Below are 16,055 nucleotides of genomic sequence, written 5' to 3'. Positions count from 1 at the left end.
TCGATTTAAAGCTTTCGTGACTGCAATGATTCATCTTCTTTGGTTCTTTCGGTAACGTCACGTAGAATGAGAATAAAATAATAAATTGATAAAATAACACAATAATATTCTCACGACGTTTCGGCCACAACACAAGCGGCCTTCATCAGGTGAAGGGACGAGACTGTCTGGTAGGACAGCGCTGGAGTGGTCTCGTCCCTTCACCTGATGAAGGCCGCTTGTGTTGTGGCCGAAACGTCGTGAGAATATTATTGTGTTATTTTATTTTATCAATTTATTATTTTATTCTCATTCTACGTGGTGACGTTACCGAAAGAACCAAAGAAGGTGGTTGAACTTCTTTCGCACCGTACGTCGCCATCCATGCCGACCGGAGGCGCGGTGTGTGTGTAACGTGCGGTTGAACTTCTTTCGCACCGTACGTAGCCGACCGTGCGCGGCGACTGACCGACCCCACCTCCCACCCCACCTGCAGCAGACTTCCCCGTGGCTCCACCGCTCAGCGGCGCGCATCGCCGCCTGCACGGGCAGCATGGCGAGGAAGAGGACGTCACAGGCGGCGAGGTGCAGCAGGTGGAGGCGCGTGCTGGTGCTGGGTCCACGCGCCAGCACCAGCAGGAGCGGGAGGTGGCCCGCGACCCCGGCGAGCGCCACGGCCGCGTACACGGCGGGCACGAGGCTCATGGTGGAATCTTGAAGCCAGTCGGTGCACACCGGGACCTCGGCCATGGCGGCCAGCAAGTTCTTCGGAATGCTCGTGAAGTTGGCGGGGTCGTCGTCGGCGTCGTCGGCGCCGTCGTCTGAGTAGTTGAAGTCGTACTCGTCGTAGTCCGCCTTGATTCAGAGACGGGGTGGGGGAGGTGGGGGAGGTGAGGGTTAGGGATGAACGATTTTGGGGACAATATCTAATTGAGATTTTTCTTGACACTTATTGCGATTTAATTTGCGGTGAACTTTTTAAAGTCAAGCTTCAGTTCAATATTCGCTGTGTGATAGATTTAAAACACGTGATGGAGCGTTACCACGTGATACCATCAACATATTAACTGCTCTATATATTCTAATGGGAGGATGAGAACTTAAAAGATATGAATTGCTTCCAACATGTATTTATTAAAATGTTTTAATTGAAATAGAACAATCAAACGTAGTACAATTGCTAAGTTAAATAAATGAAGTTTTAATAATAATAAATGAAACAATCCCAATAAGAAAATGATCGAACTTGTCAAATCGCGATGAATCGATTTTAAATCGATTAATCGTTCAGCCCTCGGCGGCGGTGGGGGGAGGAGAGGTATAGGCGATGCATCGGCCAGACAGACGGTCAACCCGTGGCACCTGCTGCGTCTGTCCCCGTGACCTCCTCCTGTACCTAGCCTGGCACAACATTCAACCCGTGGCACCTGCTGCGTCTGTCCCCGTGACCTCCTCCTGTACCTAGCCTGGCACAACATTCAACCCGTGGCACCTGCTGCGTCTGTCCCCGTGACCTCCTCCTGTTCCTAGCCTGGCACAACATTCAACCTGTGGCACCTGCTGGGTCTGTCCCCGTGACCTCCTCCTGTACCTAGCCTGGCACAACATTCAACCCGTGGCACCTGCTGGTTCTGTCCCCGTGACCTCCTCCTGTACCTAGCCTGGCACAACATTCAACCCGTGGCACCTGCTGGTTCTGTCCCCGTGACCTCCTCCTGTACCTAGCCTGGCACAACATTCAACCCGTGGCACCTGCTGGGTCTGTCCCCGTGACCTCCTCCTGTACCTAGCCTGGCACAACATTCAACCCGTGGCACCTCTGCTGCGTCTGTCCCCGTGACCTCCTCCTGGACGACGGGCGGGCGCTCGACACTTTCGCGCGGCCTCAACGTGCACCTAGCCTGGCACAAGCGCCGTGGCGGTTGTTGTTGCTGGTGATAGGTGGGAGAGCGGTAGTGGTGTGGCGGTTAAGCGCTGCGCTACGCTACGCGACCCGAGTTCGATTCCCGCTCACGGCCAACACCGGTGACGATTATCTGAACCGGTCGTGGGCCTCCCCTAGGTCGATTCAGCCTCAAATGAGGACCTGGTGTGCGTGCAAACATCACCACTGGGAAGACAAAGGCGGCCGGGCGTGCCCTTCGTCACCCACCCCCCTCGTGTGCCGGCATTCCTAGGCGCTCGCTAACAGCACTTGCCCCAACAGTCCGTTCAGGTTATGCGGGTGATCTTTGTCTTTGCTTTGTTTTTTACAAGGTATCGGATTGCCTTTCGATTTCTCGAGACTGACTGCTTCGTCTTATCCAGTCTTGTCGGCTCAAGTCAGTCAAGCCTTAACGCAACAATATTTTTTTATTTGACTAGTTAAGGGGCCGTACATAAATGACGTCACGCGATTTTGGACGATTTTTTACCCCTCCCCCCCTCGTCACACGGCGTCACAAAAAGTCAGACCCCCCCTCAAATATGACGTCACAAAGCTCTGCCCCCCCCAAAAAAATGCTTCAAATCGCTTTAAACTATTGTCATTGTAGTGCGTATTTAATGTGACGCTGCACTCTGATGTTGTAGGAGAAAACATTTATTAAAAAGTCTATTTTATTATGTAGAACGTGTTGTCTATATTTATTTAAAATTGCGCATTTTGGTGTGACGTCACATATCTCAACCCCCCCCCCCCCTCGTCGCACATCGTCACAAATGTCTGACCCCCCTCCCCTAGATGCGTGACGTCATTTATGGACGTCCCTTAAGGCCCCTCTGAGCTACACAGCTCTCTTATCAGAAGCGACCTGCCCATCACAAGCGACAGCTCAACGAAGCGTGATCATCATCATCATCACCATCATCATCACCGCGTGGAAAATTTACGCCAGTGTAGCCCTGCACATGTGAATATGTGATCGTGTGAACACGGTGTGGGTGTTTGTGTGTGGGGAAAGGCAGGTGAGTAGGTGTGCACGCGTAATGGTGGAAAGCAGTTTCGTGTCGTTGAACCGACTTCTGCGAAATCCGCGATATCTGACCGCAGCGCGTCCCGGATTCCTCGTATCACTCAGCCCGCTTTCGTTGGAACGGCAGAGTCACCGGGCCGTGGGAATCAAACGGAATTAACCCCGGCGCCGTGAGTCACCGTGGATCGTGGGAATGACCTCCGTGGTGTGGGAAGGCCCCTTGCCGTTATACAGCAGCCGTTTCAGTCGTCGGGAGAGAGAGAGGCGAGTGGGGTTAGAGAGTGATACGACATCTATTTGCTTTCGATAGTATTACCATTATTAAATAAAAATTTGTTTTAAAAAAAAAACGAGAGAGATAGAGAGGGAGAGAGAGAGATAGTGTGTGATAAAAAATTATATTTATTTTAAATATTACAATTATTTTAACAAAAATTTGTTTTAAAAAAACAAGAGAGATAGGGGGGAGAGAGAGGGGAAGAGAGAGAGAGAGGGGGGGGAGAGAAAGTGATAAAAATCTGTTTATTTTAAATGTTACAATTATTTAAAAAAAAAATTGTTTAAAAAGAGAGATAGAGAGGGAGAGAGCCGACACGTCCCCGGAGTGCCGGTTCTGCGGTAAAGTGGAGACGGTGGCGCACCGATACGTGGAGTGCAAGAGCCTGGACTCGTTGTTCAAGGTCCTGAGAAACATCCTCCTAAGTAAGGTTCAGCCTCCACTTCTCCCCGACGGTCCTCATCTTTGGATACCCGAAGGGCGACGGACCCCAACATCTTCAGGGGCTGGTCAACGTGCTCTTCGGCTACGCCAAGCTCGCCGTATACAGGGTGAGGAAGGTGGCCCTGGAGGGGCAACGTTCGGCCAGCAGCCTGGGCATCTTCCGGGCTCTGGTCGGAGCCAGGGAGTGGTGGGCCGGAGTTCCGCCGTGCGCGGCTGACCCACGCCGTGCCGGCCTTCAAGGAGCGGTGGGCGCTGGAGGAGGCCGTGTGCTCGGTGGCAGATGACGGAGAGCTCTGCATGCAGATCTAAGCTACCTGTCGGAGGCCGTAGGACTGCGAGAAGGGCTAGGTGCAGATGCAGCACTTGTCGTAGTTATATAAAAAAGCGAGAGAGTGAGAGTGACATGGAGGACGAAGAGAGGGGGTAGAGAGAGAGAGGGGGGGCAGAGAGGGGGGGGGGGGTAGAGAGAGAGGGAAGGGGTAAGGAGAGCAGAGCGAGAAATATTTTGTTAAATCTTTCATTTAATTAAAAGGGGGGAGGGGGGGTTACATAAAGCAAAGCATTAAAAAACCGAAATGATGAACGGAGCAAAGTGCCGACTACACCGAGCATCTTCTTGTATCCTCTGATCGAAACAAAGAGAGAGTGAGAGGGGGAGAGAGAGAGGGGGAGAGATAGAGAGAGGGGGAGAGATAGAGAGAGTGATAAAACAAATATATACGTATTTTAAATATTACAATTATTTAAAATAAAATACAGAGAGAGAAAGAGAGGGGGGGAGAAGGAGCCGCTGAGTCTGAGTTCGTTCCCTCTACCACGGACTCCAAGGCACTTGGTTCTCTGTCATCGTCGTCGTCATCGTCATAGTCACCACCTTTCTTGCGGGGATCGTCGTCACTATACAGCGGCGATGCCGGAATCGTTGCCATTATCATCATCATCATCGACGACGTCGTCGTCACCGTAATCAGATTTAAATTTATCAGCATCATTGCCATCGTCAGCATCGTCATCATCGTCATAATCAGCATCATAATCAGCATCATCGCCGTCAGCACCATTGCTGTTCTCATTGGGACAGCTCCACTCGGCGCTCTGAAGCTCTTGTCGCTGTGTCGCCAGCGAGCGAGTGAGCGAGTCTCTAGCTGCTACGAGACACGTGCTGCTGCTACGAGACACGTGCTGCTGTTACACATGGCGAGACACGTGTTGCTACGAGACACGTGCTGCTGCCAGACACGTGCTGCTGTTAGACACGGCGAGACACGTGCTGCTACGAGACACGTGCTGCTGCCAGACACGTGCTGCTGCCAGACACGTGCTGCTGCCAGACACGTGCTGCTGTTAGACACGTGCTGCTGCTACGAGACACGTGCTGCTGTTAGACATGGCGAGACACGTGCTGCTGCTACGAGACACGTGCTGCTGCCAAACACGTGCTGCTGTTAGACACGACAAGACACGTGCTGCTGAGAGACACGTGCTGCTGCTGCAAGACACGTGCTGCTGAGAGACACGTGCTGCTGTTAGACAATGCGAGACACGTGCTGCTGCTACGAGACACGTGCTGCTGTTAGACACGTGCCCTGCTACGAGACACGTGCTGCTGTTAGACGCGGCGAGACGCGTGCTGCTGAGAGACACGTGCTGCTGAGAGACACGTGCTGCTGAGAGACACGTGCTGCTGCTGTTAGACACGACAATACACGTGCTGCTGCTAGGGGATACGGCGAGACACGTGCTGCTACGAGACACGTGCTGCTCCTAGGAGACACGTGCTGTTGCTGTGAGACATGGCGAGACAAGTGCTGCTACGAGACACGTGCTGCTGAGAGACACGTGCTGCTCCTACGAGACACGTGCTGCTCCTAGGAGACACGTTTTGCTGAGAGACACGTGCTGCTCCTAGGAGACACGTGCTGTTGCTGTTAGACACAGCGAGACACGTGCTGCTGCTACGAGACACGTGCTGCTGAGAGACACGTGCTGCTGCTACGAGACACGTGCTGCTCCTAGGAGACACGTGCTGCTGAGAGACACGTGCTGCTCCTAGGAGACACGTGCTGTTGCTGTTAGACACGGCGAGACACGTGCTGCTGCTACGAGACACGTACTGCTGAGAGACACGTGCTGCTGCTACGAGACACGTGCTGCTCCTAGGAGACACGTGCTGCTGAGAGACACGTGCTGCTCCTAGGAGACACGTGCTGTTGCTGTTAGACACGGCGAGACACGTGCTGCTGCTACGAGACACGTACTGCTGAGAGACACGTGCTGCTGCTACGAGACACGTGCTGCTCCTAGGAGACACGTGCTGCTGAGAGACACGTGCTGCTCCTACGAGACACGTGCTGCTGCTGTGAGACACGGCGAGACACGTGGTGATGTTACGAGACACGTACTGCTGAGAGACACGTGCTGCTCCTAGGAGACACGTGCTGCTACGAGACACGTGCTGCTCCTACGAGACACGTGCTGTTGCTATTAGACACGGCGAGACACGTGCTGCTGAGAAACACGTGCTGCTCCTAGGAGACACGTGCTGCTACGAGACACGTGCTGCTCCTAGGAGACACGTGCTGCTGAGAGACACGTGCTGCTCCTACGAGACACGTGCTGTTGCTATTAGACACGGCGAGACACGTGCTGCTGCTACGAGACACGTGCTGCTCCTACGAGACACGTGCTGCTCCTAGGAGACACGTGCTGCTGAGAGACACGTGCTGCTCCTAGGAGACACGTGCTGTTGCTGTTAGACACGGCGAGACACGTGCTGCTGCTACGAGACACGTACTGCTGAGAGACACGTGCTGCTGTGAGACACGTGCTGTTGTTGTGAGACACGGCGAGACACGTGCTGCTACGAGACACGTGCTGTTGTTGTGAGACACGGCGAGACACGTGCTGCTCCTACGAGACACGTGCTGCTGTGAGACACGTGCTGCTCCTACGAGACACGTGCTGCTGTGAGACACGTGCTGCTGCTGTTAGACACGGCGAGACACGTGCTGCTCCTACGAGACACGTACTGCTCCTACGAGACACGTGCTACTGCTGTGAGACACGTGCTGTTGTTGTGAGACACGGCGAGACACGTGCTGCTGCTACGACGAGACACGTGGAAGGAACTGGGAGCCAGGTCTGGTGGTGAGTGTGGATGTTTTGCCTTTCTCTCCAGATATTTCTGAAATGTATCTGATTGTCTTTCGATTTGTCGATTCTGACTGCTTCGTCTCATCCAGTCAAGTCGGTTTTAAGTTAGTCAAGCCTGTTAAGTCTCAACTAAGCTATTTTTATTTTAACAAGTAAGGCCCACTGAGCTACACAGCTCTTACATAGCTCGCTATTTTTTTTTTCACCAGAACCGGTTACAGTTGAAAAGCGAGCGAGATTTAAAAGTAATACCCCCTTCCAAATCTAATTACGAATCATTAATATTTGTTTGCGATTTAGAAGTAAAAACAATTTTGGTCGGGGCGAGGTGGGGGGGAGGGGGTTAAGATCGCGTACGTAACATTGTGTGTCGTTTCACCCTCCAACACCCGGCACGTTTGTTTATCACGTGACAGCTTTATTAATTGGCAGTGTCGGGCGAAGGAGGGTTTAACGACAGACATTTTATTGACGCGATCTGACCTAGAACATTTTTTTGTATTAATCATAACGTTGGTCACGAAAGCCTATACGGTGCTGAATTGTAGTGTGTAGTGTAGTGTGTGTGTGCGTTGAACCTCTTTCGCACCGTACGTAGCCAACCGTGCTGAATCGGAGGTGCGTGGCACAAGTACAACAAAATTAACGCACCAAAAGCAGTTCTAAAAAAATATTTTGTCAGTATAGATTGTTAAAAAGTGCATCGTTCCCAGTGGGCTTCCTGATATCCAAAGGTAGAGCGTTCCAGACGGCCGCAGAATTTGGCTGTAACGATTAAAACGAAACTTTGAATATTAAATCCAGATTTTCGTGGAATTTAGTTCAGGGGGGGGGGGGGGGAAATCTCTGGAAATATTTTTTTTAATTTCCGCTGGAAACTTTCGAAAAAGTATTTCGGTTGCGTCGTGTTTACTTTGCTTTGTTTTCATGCGGCTTTACAGTTTTATTGTTGTCGTTTTGGTCGGAGCAAACACGTGCAGCTCAACTAAAACAAATCAACAAAACGTTTCCACGCATCTGCCCCCCGCCCCCCGCTCACCCACCCCACAACACCCACCAAACACACATTAACAGAGGCAACAAAAACAACAACAACAATCTACATCAGTGCTTCTTAACCTTCACCGCAGTCCTGCACTCCTTTCGTTCTCAGCCGTTACAACATTTTACGATGTTAATAACTACGTAGAGGGGTTTTGATGAAACAAAGTTAAGTTGTAACTTTACGTGCAGCGTGCTTCATTTGTGTTTGCGATTATTGACCTTCTAAAAAAATAAAATCTGCCCACGTCTCGCCAGCCCCCAGAAAGGGGCATCTCGCACCCCCAAGGGATGCAGCGTGCAGCCCCAGGTGAAGAAGAATAAAAAGAACCACCGCGTTTATTTCGTCGTGAATTTCGGAAATAATTTTCTCGAATTCGCGTGGCCGATTTTGTGCGGTTGTGGCCCCGACTACGGCCTGTGTCGAGCCACGGCGGAGGGGGGGGGGGGCACTCAGCGTCTTCCAATCAGCCCCTTCACTCAGCCCCCCACTACCTCCCGCCCCCCCCACATCAATTAGGAATCATTACATTGGTGGTGAAAGCCGCACACGTGACATATCTCTCAGCGCCATCCTCTCCTGCGCGGATGTCGTGCTCAGAGGGACTGACGGGGCTCCCTGCCGTCTACAGCGGTCGAGCGTTAAGGAGACGGTGGCTATGAGATGTTAACTACCTCGCCTGGTGTACAGGAGGTCATGGGTTCGATCCCGACCCTGACGCCTGCTGCTGTATATTTGGAGTTTGCGGTGTCTCTCTCTCATCATCATCACGGTAGCTAGGAGATGTTAACTACCTCGCCTGATATAATGGTATACAGGAGTTCATGGGTTCGATCCCGACCCTGACGTCTGCTGGGGGGGGGGGGGGGAGGGCTGCCCCTTCGCATGTTTGAGATGCGATTTTGCTGTTGTTGTTGTCGTTGTTGTCGTTCATGCAAGCTGCTTTGAGCTGTCGATGCACTGACGCCCGTGTATATTTAGAGTCTGCGTGTCTGTCTCTCTCTTTCCCCGTGGTCGCGTGGATTTTTCTCGGGACCCTCCGGTCTCTTCACCCCTCCAACATTGAGAATCGACATCAACGCCTTTTAGCGTGTTTGGCTGCTGATGAAAATTTCCACACAACGACGACGATGATGACGATGATGATGATGACGATGATGATGATGATAATGACGATGATGATGACGATGATGACGATAACGAGGAGCCCACCTCGTTGAGCTATTATTTGTGGTGACCAGGCCGCTTCTGAAAAAGGGCTGCATAGCTCAGTGGGACCTTACCTGGTTAAAAATCAAATAGTAGTGGTAGCAAAGGGGACCTTACCTGGTTAAATATCAAATAGTAGTGGTAGCAAAGGGGACCTTACCTGGTTAAATATCAAATAGTGGTAGCAAAGGGCCCCAAAACGCCGAGCGGTGAGCAACAAACAGCAGCGTCAAAGTTGTAAACGGACGATAGTTAAATTCGTCTTGTTGTTGTTGATGGCATTATGAACACGTTGGTTGTGGTCACTCTGTGGCCAGCTCCGATTTGTGTCCGCGCGCGTTGAATATCGGGACGTGTTCCTTGTCATCATTACTGAGAAAGGGCCGTTACCTGAAACGTTGCCCGCTGCATCGATTTTGTTTGTACTGTAAGGCTGCGTGCCGAGTGTGGTTATTGACACGGAACGTGCGTGTGGGTTGGTTTTTGTAATTTGTGCACCACATTTTTTAAGTGAAATATCAAGGGTAGGCTGCTTTAATAATATAAATGAATTTTAATGAATGGACTTATCCCACAATAAAGCTTCAATAATTGCGAATAAAAAATTATTCTACCAAGAATATAAAAATTATCGCATTCGTTAACTCTGTCCCTCCATATAAACTGGACAACGATGTAGTCGTCTTATCTCATAATAATAATGCATTTTTAATTAATAGACCAATCCCTTAATAATGCTTATATAAGTGGTAATACAATATATATAATTCAAACCAAGAATATAAAAATGCTCGCAGCCATTAAGTCTGTTCTTCCGTATACAATATACAACTACGTAGTCGTTTTGATTTAAAGCTTTCGTGACTGCAGGGATTCATATTCTTGGTTCTTTCGGTAAAGTCACCACGTAGAAGGGAAACAATAAAATAATAAAAATATAAAACAATAAAATTCTCACGACGTTTCGACTGCAACACAACCAATCATCACCAATCATCATCAGGTGTGAACTGATGATGATTGCTTGTGTTGCAGTCGAAACGTCGTGAGAATTTTATTGGTTTATATTTTTATTATTTTATTGTTTCCTTTCTACGTGACTTTACTGAAAGAACCAAGAATACGTAGTCGTTTTATACTGGTAGGAACGAAGTTGTAAACTGAGTGTACCAGCCTGCAATAGATTAATGTGTCCGTCCGTCCGTCCCCTTTCAAAAGCCCCATACTACCGTATACCGGGAAACAATTCCTCATTTTAAAATGCAATTGTCATTTTTCGGCCCAGCCCTTAACGATTTTATGATACATTGCTCCAAAATGAGCAGATTTCAGTCAATAAGAATGTCACCATTCCATTCCTCTACAGAGGTTAATTTGTCCTAAGAACCCTCAACGATTTTGAGGGCAAAAAGGTGTGAAGACGCTCTCAATTTGCACAATTTTACGTAACAATGTCATAACATTGCGCAAAATTCCAATGTTCCTACCAGCCCACCCTGCAGGGACTTGTTCTCGTAATAATAATATAAATGCATTCTAATTCATGGACAAATCCCCGTAATGAAACTTAAATAAATGGTGATACAAATATCCTTCTATCAACAACGTTTAAATGCTCACATGCACGAACTCTGTTTCCTCCGTATAAAATATTCAAATTTGCAGTCGGCTTATCTCATCATCCGATGCCAATTGTTACTTTCGCACCACGAAAAAACGATCACTCAAGAGTCCTGCTGGCAAATACAAGCAGCTTCAATAATCATTGACCATAATTTACAATTGTAAATTAATTATCATCGCAAATGAATAACGATTGTAATGAAGTGAATACGATGAAGAGCTAAGGGTTTTATGGTGTGTGTTATTCATTTTTTTTCCTGCGGTCAAAATTCTGGGCTTAGTTCCTTCCACGACATCGGTTCACGCTATGCTGCTGATGAGAGACCGAATGTCAAAGCCGATTTCAGCGTTAAGTAATGCTTGTGTTGTACTGGTAGCAAAAGCGCCTTGAATGAGCTAAGAAGCACTCACAGAGAGAGAGAGAGGATCATGTGACCGATGGGATGTGTATTTATGACCTTGTAGCCACTGGACATCAAGAGCTTTATAGCTCATCGGATTCCTCCAGTATAAATACATATTAGGGTTCTGTATTTTATTCCGGTATTCTGGAGCGACACATTTGGGAAGGAGGCGTCAATATATTAGGTTACGTGTTAGCCCTCTCCCTTAAATGTATCCACAATCACCGCTAAATTATTGTGTATGCGCGTTCATAAAGGTCGACTCAGCCTCAAATGAGTACCTGGTGAGGTGCGTAAAAACATCGCCACTGGGGAGACAAAGGCGGCCGGGCGGACGTGGTGTTGGTCACCCACCCCCTCGTGTGCCGTGCCGGCCTTCATAGGTGCTCGCTAACAGCACTTGCCCCAACAGTCTATACGGGGGGGTCTTTGTCTTTGTATGTACGTGCTTTACTGGGTGGGTTTGGGGGTAGCATAAACACCGCGGATAACGCAACGTACGTGCGTTGAACTTCTTTCGCACCGTACCTAGCCAACCGCGACAATCGGAGGTGCGGGCAATCGGCTCTCATCACACGCGTGGTGAAACAAAGGACGCAGTCTCGGTGTAGCGATAGAAATTCCGTGGATGGTGGTTATGGTGATGGTTATGGTGATGGTAATGGTGAATGGTGAATGGTTATGGTGAATGCACAAAGGATCGGTTTCTGCCGTGCCGCGTAAACGCCGAGCCCGCTGGGAATTGCAAGTTTGAAATAATTGCTGCCAATTTATTTGTGGGGGTGGGGGGTTTAAACAATAATTAACTTAATCACCCGCCGGTAATACGTCGTTACAGTCAGATCGTGCGCGTGGCGGGGTAAAACGTGGGTAACTCTCACCTCTTTTTCAAGCCTCTCGAAAGGGGGGCTCTGGGGTTGAGAGGCTTCTTTCACCGCCAGTGGCGTGAGTGAGAAGTTGCCGGCCTGCGCCTTTGACCCCCCACCACCACCCCCCCCCTCTCACCTTTCCTTACCCTCGACGTTCACTGAGCGCGGTGTGCACGGTTTTGGCGTCACTCACCATAGCGGGGGACCCGGCCGCCCTCGTTCACCACTACGCCTGCAACAACAACAACAACACGCGCGCACGGCCGCGTTGTTAGCGAGCACCTCGTTAGGTTAAAGAGGTTTGTGCGGTCAGACACACGCACAAAGACTCCCCCTCACCCCCCATCCGTGTAGCAGACACAAACAAAGATCCTTAACCAGAGTGTTGGGGCAAGTGCTGTTAGCGAGCAGCACCTATGAAGGCCGGCACGGCACACGAGGGGGTGGGTGGCCAGCACCACGCCCGGCCGCCTTTGTCTCCCCGAGTGGCGATGTTTACACACCGCAACCGGGTACAAATTTGAGGCTGAGCCGACCTAGGGGAGGCTCAGGACCGGTTCAGATATTCGTCACCGGTGTTGGCCCGTGAGCGCGGGGGGGGGGGGGTTGCTGAGTTCGTAGTACAGCACGCTAACCACTACACTACCGCTCCCCACACACACACATATATATACACACACACAACGTCAAACGCATGCACAGGAACGATGAGTAACATCACGCAATATATACACAATTAGCTCCCGATATAATCGATGAGAGATACAACTTGGAGCAGATCGTACAATGCACCTCGCCGAGTCGCTAGACGAATCTTCCGCTTCTGCTCGTGAAAGAGGTCTCCACGACTACGCGAGCCTCTTTTCGAAGGGATAGTCGCCTCCCTAAGCCGTCGGCAGCAGCAGCAGCAGCGTTGCAGTGGTTTAAAGTCTGGGCGGATTCACCAATTAAGAAGCTGCTGCCGCCACTCATCATTCGCTCACCACCACGTGCCACCAGCGAACCGCAGTGACGTCACAAACCACAGCTGGGGGGAGGAGTGGAGGGGCGGGGCGGGTGGTTTTACAGACTTCGTTGAGTTGTAACACGGTAGTTTAACAAGTAGTAGTTTAACAAGTAGTAGTTTAACAAGTAGTAGTGGTAGAGATTTGAGTTGTAATACTGTAGTTTAACAAGTAGTGGTAGGGATTTGAGTTGTAATACTGTAGTTTAACAAGTAGTATTAGTAGGGATTTGAGTTGTAACACGGTAGTTTAACAAGTAGTGGTAGGGATTTGAGTTGTAATACTGTAGTTTAACAAGTAGTGGTAGGGATTTGAGTTGTAACGCGGTAGTTTAACAAGTAGTGGTAGGGATTTGAGTTGTAACACGGTAGTTTAACAAGTAGTAGTGGTAGGGATTTGAGTTGTAACACGGTAGTTTAACAGGTAGTAGTAGCAGGGATTTGAGTTGTAATACTGTAGTTTAACAAGTAGTGGTAGAGATTTGAGTTGTAACACGGTAGTTTAACAAGTAGTAGTAGCAGGGATTTGAGTTGTAATACGGTAGTTTAACAAGTAGTGGTAGAGATTTGAGTTGTAACACGGTAGTTTAACAAGTAGTAGTAGCAGGGATTTGAGTTGTAACACTGTAGTTTAACAAGTAGTGGTAGGGATTTGAGTTGTAATATGGTAGTTTAACTAGTAGTGGTAGTAGGGATTTGAGTTGTAATACTGTAGTTTAACAAGTAGTAGTAGAGATTTGAGTTGTAATACTGTAGTTTAACAAGTAGTAGTAGGGATTTGAGTTGTAATACTGTAGTTTAACAAGTAGTGTAGTAGGGATTTGAGTTGTAATACTGTAGTTTAACAAGTAGTAGTAGTAGAGATTTGAGTTGTAATACTGTAGTTTAACAAGTAGTGGTAGGGATTTGAGTTGTAACACTGTAGTTTAACAAGTAGTGGTAGGGATTTGAGTTGTAATACTGTAGTTTAACACTTAGTAGTAGCAGGGATTTGAGTTGTAACACTGTAGTTTAACACTTAGTAGTAGCAGGGATTTGAGTTGTAATATGATAGTTTAACAAGTAGTAGCGGGGATTTGAGTTGTAATATGATACTTTAACAAGTAGTAGCAGGGATTTGAGTTGTAACATGATAGTTTAACAAGTAGTAGTCGGGATTTGAGATGTAATACTGTAGTTTAACAAGTAGTAGTAGGGATTTGAGTTGTAATACTGTAGTTTAACAAGTAGTGGTAGGGATTTGAGTTGTAACACTGTATTTTAATAAGTAGTGGTAGTAGGGAATTGAGTTGTAATATGGTAGTATAACAAGTAGTAGCAGGGATTTGAGTTGTAACACTGTAGTTTAACAAGTAGTAGTAGCAGAGATTTGAGTTGTAATATGGTAGTTTAACAAGTATTAGTAGCAGGGATTTGAGTTGTAATATGGTAGTTTAACAAGTAGTAGTAGTAGGGATTTGAGTTGTAATACTGTAGTTTAACAAGTAGTAGTAGAGATTTGAGTTGTAATACTGTAGTTTAACAAGTAGTAGTAGCAGGGATTTGAGTTGTAATACGGTAGTTTAACAAGTAGTAGTAGCAGAGATTTGAGTTGTAATACTGTAGTTTCACACTTAGTAGTAGTAGGGATTTGAGTTGTAATACTGTAGTTTAACAAGTAGTGGTAGAGATTTGAGTTGTAACACGGTAGTTTAACAAGTAGTAGTAGCAGGGATTTGAGTTGTAATACTGTAGTTTAACAAGTAGTAGTTTAACAAGTAGTGGTAGGGATTTGAGTTGTAATATGGTAGTTTAACTAGTAGTGGTAGTAGGGATTTGAGTTGTAATACTGTAGTTTAACAAGTAGTAGTAGAGATTTGAGTTGTAATACTGTAGTTTAACAAGTAGTAGTAGGGATTTGAGTTGTAATACTGTAATTTAACAAGTAGTGTAGTAGGGATTTGACTTGTAATACTGTAGTTTAACTAGTAGTGGTAGTAGGGATTTGAGTTGTACACGGTAGTTTAACAAGTAGTAGTTTAACAAGTAGTAGTAGAGATTTGAGTTGTAATACGGTAGTTTAACAAGTAGTGGTAGGGATTTGAGTTGTAACACTGCAGTTTAACAAGTAGTGGTAGGGATTTGAGTTGTAATACTGTAGTTTAACAAGTAGTAGCAGGGATTTGACTTGTAATACTGTAGTTTAACACTTAGTAGTAGCAGGGATTTGAGTTGTAACACTGTAGTTTAACACTTAGTAGTAGCAGGGATTTGAGTTGTAATATGATAGTTTAACAAGTAGTAGCGGGGATTTGAGTTGTAATATGATAGTTTAACAAGTAGTAGCAGGGATTTGAGTTGTAATATGATAGTGTAACAAGTAGTAGTAGGGATTTGAGTTGTAATACTGTAGTTTAACAAGTAGTAGTAGGGATTTGAGTTGTAATACTGTAGTTTAACAAGTAGTGGTAGGGATTTGAGTTGTAATACTGTAGTTTAACAAGTAGTGTAGTAGGGATTTGACTTGTAATACTGTAGTTTAACTAGTAGTGGTAGTAGGGATTTGAGTTGGAACACGGTAGTTTAACAAGTAGTAGTTTAACAAGTAGTAGTAGAGATTTGAGTTGTAACACGGTAGTTTAACAAGTAGTAGTAGGGACTTGAGTTGTAATACTGTAGTTTAACAAGTAGTGTAGTAGGGATTTGAGTTGTAATACTGTAGTTTAACAAGTAGTAGTAGTAGAGATTTGAGTTGTAATACTGTAGTTTAACAAGTAGTGGTAGGGATTTGAGTTGTAACACTGTAGTTTAACAAGTAGTGGTAGGGATTTGAGTTGTAATACTGTAGTTTAACAAGTAGTAGCAGGGATTTGAGTTGTAATACTGTAGTTTAACAAGTAGTAGCAGGGATTTGAGTTGTAACACTGTAGTTTAACACTTAGCAGTAGCAGGGATTTGAGTTGTAATATGATAGTTTAACAAGTAGTAGCAGGGATTTGAGTTGTAATATGATAGTTTAACAAGTAGTAGCAGGGATGTGAGTTGTAATATGATAGTTTAACAAGTAGTAGTAGGGATTTGAGTTGTAATACTGTAGTTTAACAAGTAGTAGTAGGGAT

General features: G+C 47.2%; 2 protein-coding genes across 2 annotated transcripts in view; both read right to left on the bottom strand.

Moving 5' to 3' along the window:
* The window catches only part of LOC116954677 (C-X-C chemokine receptor type 3-like), a 26,603-nt gene extending 22,090 nt beyond the window's left edge, over positions 1-4,513 (bottom strand). The window contains exons 1-2 of the mRNA XM_032975376.2: positions 4,487-4,513; positions 470-834 (exon numbers count right to left, since the gene is read on the bottom strand). Coding sequence (XP_032831267.2) covers positions 470-834; positions 4,487-4,513 — 392 coding nt within the window. The remainder of the gene's footprint in view (positions 1-469; positions 835-4,486) is intronic.
* LZTFL1 (leucine zipper transcription factor like 1) overlaps positions 1-16,055 on the bottom strand; it is a 132,973-nt gene that overhangs the window by 90,772 nt on the left and 26,146 nt on the right. The window lies entirely within an intron of this gene.

The sequence above is a fragment of the Petromyzon marinus genome, chromosome 56, assembly GCF_048934315.1.
Source record: "Petromyzon marinus isolate PM22_M1 ecotype Great Lakes invasive population chromosome 56, UKy_Petmar_22M1.pri1.0, whole genome shotgun sequence".
Classification (NCBI taxonomy): Eukaryota; Metazoa; Chordata; class Hyperoartia; order Petromyzontiformes; family Petromyzontidae; genus Petromyzon; species Petromyzon marinus.
Note: the sequence above shows the minus strand (reverse complement) of the source record. Positions and strands in the feature narration are given on the sequence as shown.